Source organism: Solanum verrucosum, unplaced genomic scaffold (genome assembly GCF_900185275.1).
Source record: "Solanum verrucosum unplaced genomic scaffold, falcon-dt-bn FXZP01000128.1, whole genome shotgun sequence".
Taxonomy (NCBI): Eukaryota; Viridiplantae; Streptophyta; class Magnoliopsida; order Solanales; family Solanaceae; genus Solanum; species Solanum verrucosum.
This window is the reverse complement of record NW_026020327.1, coordinates 2,095,597-2,104,150: the sequence shown is the minus strand read 5'-3', so window position 1 is coordinate 2,104,150 and position 8,554 is coordinate 2,095,597. Positions and strand designations below refer to the sequence as shown.

General features: G+C 31.8%; 2 protein-coding genes across 2 annotated transcripts; both read left to right on the top strand.

Annotated features, from left to right (window-relative positions):
• Nucleotides 1-2,288: 2,288 nt before the first annotated feature.
• Nucleotides 2,289-5,286, top strand: LOC125835882 (protein GAMETE EXPRESSED 1). The gene is made up of 6 exons (XM_049514979.1): nucleotides 2,289-2,794; nucleotides 3,401-3,988; nucleotides 4,154-4,280; nucleotides 4,360-4,546; nucleotides 4,707-4,854; nucleotides 4,926-5,286. The coding sequence occupies exons 1-6, from the start codon at nucleotides 2,289-2,291 to the stop codon at nucleotides 5,200-5,202; spliced, it is 1,833 nt and encodes a 610-aa protein (XP_049370936.1). The 3' UTR covers nucleotides 5,203-5,286.
• A 1,446-nt stretch (nucleotides 5,287-6,732) lies between these two features.
• LOC125835840 (uncharacterized) lies at nucleotides 6,733-8,483 on the top strand. Its single transcript, XM_049514944.1, has 2 exons — nucleotides 6,733-7,090; nucleotides 8,013-8,483. Exons 1-2 carry the CDS (start codon nucleotides 6,746-6,748, stop codon nucleotides 8,481-8,483), a joined length of 816 nt encoding a protein of 271 aa, XP_049370901.1. The 5' UTR covers nucleotides 6,733-6,745.
• Nucleotides 8,484-8,554: the final 71 nt, after the last annotated feature.

Genomic DNA, 8,554 nt, shown 5'->3' with positions numbered 1-8,554 from the left:
TATCGTCCTCAATTTGCTTAATTTGTTTTCACATATGCTTAAGTACGATCTACCTTTTAAATATTTTCTCCAAAATCTTAAAAAATACTCCTCTTATTCATCTCCCTTCTTTAGAGTCTATATTCTTATGCTTAGTATGTCGTTTATATGCTTTTTAATAAGTGAGATGCTTCTGCTTATGACAGTCTTTGATCTTAGTTGAGTTGGGATAAAATTTAGCTCTTTCATTTCCATTAAGAAAAATAATAAATACAAAGTGTAGTTAATTAAGTTATTCCTATTAACTGAATGCTTTTTGAGGATTGAGATATATTAAGAACGACTTTTTATTTACGAGTATGATTTGTATGGTAATTGTTTTGAGATAAATTTTTTAAGCTAAAGTGACCATTAAAATGGAAAGGAAGGACTCACCTGTCTTAGTTTGGTGGAAAGAGTTATTCGGTATTTGTTATTCTATGGTATTAGAGGTGTGTGCAAAGTGATTCAAATACTATAATTATCAAAAAAGAAAAAGAAACAGGGACGGAGGGAGTATTATTTAGATGAATTATGTTATTTCTGGCTGTCAATGGTTATTTATAAGATGTATAAAATGATATTCTCTTTATTTATTTTGCTAGTTCACACCAAGAAAAATAAAAAATGGCAGAAATTTTCAAATTCCAAACTATATTTAATACTCATATTTGATCAAATTATTCTTTAATAGTGTACTCAAATATATAGTTTTCATTATTTCTTTCCTATGTTTTTTTTTCTTCCAAAATAAGTATTACTAGAAGGTTCGAGCAGCCGTGACGTTTTGGTCATCAGGAGTCCTAAGTTGTCACTTGTCACTATGTGTTCCCTATTTAAATATATTTATTATATTATATTATATAGAGTATGTATTTTTTTTTGGATGGTAGTTGAAACATCTACGTTTATGCTATTTTTTTAATTAGTCTAAAGAATGACACATTTATATAATTAAAAAACATTTTAACTTTACATTTTCTATTTTATCATTAATGAAATAATTTATAATCACACATATCACAAGGTTAAAAAATAGATAAGAAAAGAAGAAGCACAATGGGTGTGTCCGGCATGAAGAAAAATGTTTTTTTTTGAAAAATAAGTGGATTTCTTTCTTATTTTCTTGTTCTCAATACGTAAGTAAAAAAATATTATTCTAAAATCAATAACAATAACAATCTATTTTCTTGTTCTCAATGCATAAGTAAAAAAATATTATTCTAAAATCAATAACAATAACAATCTACCTAATGAAATTTCACAAGTGAGGTCTGAAAATGTAGAGTCTCTGTACACAGATTTTACCACTAATTCGTGAAAATAGATAGACTGTTTTCGAAAACTCCTCTATGAGTGGTCTAACAAATACTATGAGAAGTGAAGGCTGCTGGGCTACGGGTGTGGAGTGATAGAGATGGGAGATATGGGATATAATCTGTTGGAGGGTGGGAAGGACACGATGAATATAGAATGTAACTTGTTTTTTCCTATATTCACTAAGAAGAAAATTAATCATTTTTCTCATTGTTAACAATTTTGTTTGTTACAAAATTAACCAATCGTATGGTAAAATTGACTTCGTACCGAACACACTTACAAATAATTAAAAAAACAACACATATTTGTATTTTTCTTTCTTAATTTTCGAAATGAGGGAAATAAAAGGAACGGACACAACCGGTATTGAAAGGGCGCGAAATTAATAACCGTTCGTCTATTTTATGATTAATATAAAAAAATACCGACTTAATTAATTAGATTCATTGTCTAAGGTACTGTTTTTTAATTTAAAAATAATTCAAAGATTTTCTTTTTTCTTCATTTTTTTATGGTTTTATTTCCTTTTTCTTCATCTTTACCAACTAGCAAAGTTTCACTTTTGGAAATACTTTAATTATTGAAAAGGTACATCAAAAACATAAAATAATCCAAACATGGAAATTTCTTGTTTTTGACGCTATGTAAAAAAAATAAAAAATTCCAAATTGTTGTTTTCTCATTAGAATCAGAGTCAGAATTTCCAGTTTATAAGTTTTTTTACTTCGTGGATTTTCATCAGAGTCGTAGTCAGAATTTGTGTCTCTTTCTTTTATACTTATCATACATGCATACATAGACTTTTTTTTTTTTACTTCGAACGATACTTTCTCCCCAAGTTTGCCAAAAAACCTTTATATATACTTTGATTTTTTGTCTAATTTTTACTATAAGCTTTTTAGTTTTGCGATTTTGAAATTGCAGAGTTGTTGTGCAGATTGAGTACAAAAATGGGTCGATTTCATATACAAAAGGTGTTGATTATGTTGTTAGTTTTGTTGTTACAAAGTTCATCATCATGGGGTTGGTTCTTTTCTACTAAAAATAACAAAAATGATAAACAAGAAGAACAACAAACAAATTCAGGCAAATTTTCAAACAACAAAGTTGTTAAGTTGATGTCTGATTTCTCCATGGATGTTTTTGAGAATTCACAAAAGGGAATTGAACTCGTTAAAAGCGCGGAACAAAAGATGTTGATTACAGATTCTTGTTGGCAAAGAAGTTATCAGAATTTGTTTAGTGTATGTAGAAAAGCTCTGCCTGATGAAGAATTGAAGTCTAGACTTTCTTGGAATTTATGTGATTGTTTTCAACAACATACTGGAAGGTCACCTTTGCCTTATTGTGATGCAAAATCATCAATGACTAAATGTTTACAGAAATTGGATAATGATGTTCATAAGATTTATTTGGCTTTCTATATTGAAACCCCTGCCATTTGCCAGCAATTGCAGTAAGTTTTTCTTCTGTTTGGATGTTTTTGACACATGGTTAGTTTGAACTATATATTGTTTTGATGAATACAGTATTTGGACGGTCGTTATATAATGTCATACTAGAGGTCGTAAGTAGTTTCTTGATCTTCAATTTTTGTCTTGTTCTTCGATTATAGTATTATTTTGCTGTAGTTACTGTTCTTTTTTCAGATTGTTTTGTAATGTTTTCATTAGGTATTTTGTCGTGATTTCTTCACTTTCATATTTCTTTTCCCGAACTGCTTTTCTATGTTTTTCCTTGAGCCGAGGGTGTATAGGAAACAACCTGTCTACCTTCTAAGGTAGACTCTATCCTTCTTGAACCCTACTTGTGAGATTATACGGGGTATGTTGTTGTTGTACATAATGCCACACATCAACAATATGAAATATAAGCTTACAATATTATATAGAAAAGTTGGATATATTGTAGAGTTATTAAGACTATTACTAAACAATAAGCTAAGATAAGATTACACCAAAGCGATCGATACATAAAATGAGACTTTCGTTGTTACATGAGGATGAATTTAACAATACTATACACTAGGTAAAGAGGCTCTTATGCATTTTGATAATTGCAGGAGAGAAGCATGGAAGCATGTAACAGAGAGGTTGGTGAATAGTTTGAAGGATTCTGCTGAATTTGCTGAGGAAAAATTAGACAACATATTACATGTAGGGGATTTGCTATTGCAAAACTCGAAACATGTTCAAGAATCATTAGCCTCGATTGATGTTCGTACTCAACAAGTAGCAGAAACTTCCAAGAATGTTGAAGGCCGGGTGAACGCTGTGTTGAGTCAGTCAGAAGTGATATTGGAGCAATCTAAAGGGATAGCATCTTCCCAACTAGAGTTGAACGAAGGCCAGGCGAAAATGAAGGAGAGTTTGCATGAAAACATGGCGATAGTTCATGAATCGTATACTAATTTAGACCATGGGATCGATGGTTTAAGGACTAAAACGGAGGACATTGAAGATGAGATTGTGAAAGTTGGAGATGAAATGAGTTGTAGGATGGATAAATTGCAGAATAAAGCAAATGATATTGGGAATATTGCTGGCCAAGCTTTGAGTAAACAGAAACAACTTTTGGATGAACAATATAAAGCTCTTGATGGCCTTCAACTCCTTCATAATTTTCAGTCTCAAGCACTTGAAGAGAGCAGGTAAAACTCGTCAACCATAACTTCTCGTGTGGTTCTTATGTTCCTTACGACTATATACCTTACTTATTGTCGTAGGTCAACTTAACCTGATAGTGTAAGTGCATTGTTAAGTGTTTCCGCGACATTTGAGGATTGATGTAATGCAATATGTTAATACTTTTACAGGGGAACTCTGAAACAATTGGCTCAATTCGGACACGAGCAACAAGAGGAGCTTCTAAGAAGGCAAAAACAACTACAACAAACTCATGATCATCTAGTTGAGAAATCAAAATCAATATTAGCTGCTCAGGTTTGTTAATTCTCAAATCATCATATTCTCTTAAATTTCTTGTAATTGTTCATTAATTTTCATCAAATTGTGTCAACAGGAAACTTTTGAGTCTAAACAAGCAAGCATGTTTCTTGCCTTAGACAAGCTATTCACCTTGCACAATGCTATGCTTCTTGAATCAAGAGTGATCAAAGCTTTCTTGCTTTACTCGTTATCGATCTTTCTTCTCTACATGTTCACCAGCACGAAGCAAACATATGACGTGAGACCTAGGTTATACATAGGTAAAGTATCATCACACCTTTCAAAAAGATGTGGGATCCCTTGGTGCGTTGGAAGGACGCGCCTGGTTGGAAACCAGGCACCCTTCCAACGCGAAACCAACTTTGTTATTTGACTATTTTGATTCTCATCATTGTTGCTTCATTTCTCTTTTTGTTGTAGGTTTAGTATTCACATTCTTGATTGAACTAGCCATACTTCGATACAGATCATACGAAATGGAGAATCAAGCATGGTTTGTAAGCATAATTAGGTCACTATTTGTGCTATTAGCCTCATGCCAACTTCTATATTCCATATGGACATACAGGTAACAAACAGAACATAAGCTCAAAAACTTAGTTTTACCATCATAACAAATTTTCATAATTTTTTTTGCAGAGATTATGAAGTGTTGAACCATAAGATGTTACAAACACTAATGGAAAAAGTTAATGGAATTCAAAAACATAAGGAGTACTTGTTATGGGAAATGGAGAACGACGATTCGGACGATTCGGTAGATTGGTCTTCATGGATTGAAGAAGAATTACTAGAAGATGTTGATAAATTGAAGGATCCTGATTTTGTATATCCTGTAGAAATTGCTGAGAATTTAGTAGGAAGCAAGTCAATTACAAGGAGATACAACTTAAGAAATCACCTTTTGACATATTGAAGTTGTTAACATGATAATGAACTTGGTTACTGGTTTGACCGGTTTGTTGTCTAGAAATATGTTTTCGATCTATCTATCGATTGAACTAGGGTCATGTTCTAGATTTAGTGTTATCTCTTATACTAATGTATAAATAGTACTAGTTATGTGTAAAAACTTTGGGACTTGACTTCATATATGTGTTGGTAATTTTTGGGACTTGATTATTTATTCTGAAAAGGGCTGAAAGTACCCCTAGACTATTCAAAAAGGTTTAAATATACTCCTCATTCACCTGTTTGGTTTAAAATAAGAAAAATGACCTAAATACACATCTTATTTTACCATAATCTCTAAAATTTTCTACCATTTAAAAAAATAATCAAAAATCTCCTTTCGGATACATCACTCTCCTCTCGCTGATACATCCCTATCCCCCTCCTGAATACATCCCTTCCTTCTTAGATACATCCCTCACCTATGTATCTGAATGTCTGCTCCTGAATACATCCCTCACCTATGTATCCGAATGTCTGCTGATGTATCCGGAAGTCTAGTGATGTATCCCGATGTCCTATCCCCTCTCTGATACCCCTCCCCTCTCGGATACATCCCTCACCTATATATCTGGATGTCTGCTAATGTATCCAGAAGTCCACTGATGTATCTGAAATCCATAAATTTTAAGGGAATTTTGTAATGTGGAAAAAAGTAGGTAAATAATATAATTAACTCTTAACACTATGATATTTAGGTAGATCATACTTAAAAATACCCTTCAATCCACCTTTTTGACCTACTTTTACCCTTATAACTAACAACTTTTTTAAAAATTACTATTATTTATTACATTTATTACATGACGATTTTCTATTGGATAAAACTAAATCTTTAACCCATCAAATTTTTCTCAATCCACCCCGATTCATATCCATTGGAGTATTAAAGCAAGACTTTGTTTTCATGCCCATGGAATCACCTTATGATATATGTTGTGCCATATTTTAGACCTTTATATTCCTCTTTCTTCCCCTTTGCTGTGAAGAGAAGCCTTGATGTAATTGATAAAGTTCCTATTATGTGATCAAAAGATCATGAGTTTGAGTCGTAGAAATAATCTCGCAGAAATACAATGAAAGGATGTATAGAATAAATTCTTGTAATTCAACACTTTTTCGATCTTACATATAGCAGAAGCTTAATACACCCGAATAATCGTTACCTACTTTGGACCCTTGTCACTTATATCAACCTACAAATTTAACTGGCAAAATTTGTGACCACGTAGGTCTTTAATAAAGCACTCCAAATACCACTCATAACTTTTTATTTAGATATATATATATAATATATATCCCCTTTCCTTCTATTTCTCCAAATTTGTTACTCCCACTTAATTGTGTGGCTCTTAAAATTCTACTTTTTCAACTAGTCAAATACACCAAAATCCAACAAGAGTACAAATAGCACAAAATTAGTTAACTTTTTTTCATTTTTTTTTCATTTTTCTATAGACATACATACATACACAAAAAAAAGATACATTTTTCAAGAATTGGAAAAAATGGTGATGTCTACATTGTTGAAATTTCTATATCCTCCACCACCATCTTTGTTTATTTCTACAATGTCTATTATAAGTGTTGTTTCAATAGCAAATGCTGGATTTTCAGAAATTAAAGGAAAGCATATGCAATATTCCAAATTCTTTGTAACAATAAAAAATGAAAATGATGAGAAGAAGAAGAAAAAAAGGGTAAAAATTGAGAGTAAATTAGGGATGCTTTTATTATATGGTCCTTCATTTCTTGGTGGTATTTCTTCATTTGCAATTTTTCCAGATGGAGATTTAAGGTTTGTTTTGGTGTGTTCTGCTTTATCCATACATTTCTTCAAGAGGGTGTTAGAGGTACTACTAATTACTCTTCAACTAGTCTTTCTTTCATGATTGTTTTTTTTGATAATATGAGAAGTCGTTTGGTATAGTGTAAAAATAATAATAATTTTTTTTAAAAATAATTTATTGTTTGGATTGGTTTATTCAAGGGGTAGTTATGTCTTTAAACATGTTTGGCCATGCATTAATAATTTCAGTATTGCTAATATCATGATTTGTTGTATATTAGTTATACACCTTATAATACTGAACATACTGAATATGATGTATAGTTCCTCTAGAGAGTGTTGGAGGTATTACTTACTCTTCAACTAATATATCTTTTATGCTTATGGAATTTAATTTTGCTCTTTTAATTCAATTAAGGTATTTGCATTTCAATGGTCCTAAGTAACAACCCTATCCTCTAGTTGACACAATTCAAACTTAGACCAATGTGGTCCCAATTGTAGTGTATTTATAGCCTTATGCCCCTTAGAACATGAGAACAACAAGGTCCACCACTATGTAGTTTTGGTACTTGTGAATGGTGTGTTCTTTTAATAGCATGAAAAATTGCGATGGAGTGGCAAGTATCCTTCTTTAATCAGAAATTTTGGTCTATGTCGCTTGAAATCTTTAGAAATGTCATTGTCGGGTGTATGCTGATTGGATCTTCCAAAACTAATTCATTTTTAGAGGATTTGACACATAAGTATAACATAATTTTAGATAATCCGCTCAAGCATTGAGAATGAAGTCACCTTTGATAGCTTAAAAGTGGGACTTCTAGGTGCGAATTAACCCCGATTAGTCTGGTCCCAAAGCAGATACTAGATATATATACCGGATGGGAAACATTAAAAAAAGTGTCATTTAAACTAGTCTCTTTTAGTGAAGTTAGCTACAAACTTATCTTGAACAAATCCTAATTCCTTTGCTTTGTTTATACTAGGTCCTATTTGTTCACAAATACAGTGGTTCAATGGATGTTGAAGATGCAATTGTAATATCATTAAGTTATTTCCTCTCCACAATTACCATGATTTATTGTCAACACCTTTCTCAAGATTTGCTAGAGCCATCCATTGATCTCAAGTATGGTGGATACATAATATTTTTGGTTGGTATAATTGGTAACTTTTATCATCATATTTTGCTCTCTATGTTGAGAACAAATGGTGAAAAAGAGTACAAAATTCCTCAAGGTGGCCTATTTAACTTTGTCATATGCCCACATTACCTTTTTGAGATTCTTATATTTGTAGGAGTTTCTTGCACTTCTCAAACATTATATGCAATTTCATTCACTTTGGGAACTATCTTTTACTTGATGGGAAGGAGCATTGCTACAAGAAGATGGTACAAGTCAAAGTTTGATGATTTTCCAAAGGATATTAAGGCACTTATTCCTTACATATTTTAGGTTATAACTTGCAATAGGACCTTCAATTTTTGTTTATGTGGTTATGTTGAACAAGTATTATAAGTTATGAG

Excerpts from the sequence above, each read along its gene's own strand:
- LOC125835882 (XM_049514979.1), top strand. The coding sequence starts at position 2,289 with ATGGGTCGATTTCATATACAAAAGGTGTTGATTATGTTGTTAGTTTTG. Across the intron at positions 4,281-4,359 it reads AATCAATATTAGCTGCTCAG|GAAACTTTTGAGTCTAAACA; the intron begins GTTTGTTAATTC and ends TTGTGTCAACAG. Across the intron at positions 4,547-4,706 it reads GAGACCTAGGTTATACATAG|GTTTAGTATTCACATTCTTG; the intron begins GTAAAGTATCAT and ends TTTTTGTTGTAG.
- LOC125835840 (XM_049514944.1), top strand. The coding sequence starts at position 6,746 with ATGGTGATGTCTACATTGTTGAAATTTCTATATCCTCCACCACCATCT. Across the intron at positions 7,091-8,012 it reads TCTTCAAGAGGGTGTTAGAG|GTCCTATTTGTTCACAAATA; the intron begins GTACTACTAATT and ends TGTTTATACTAG.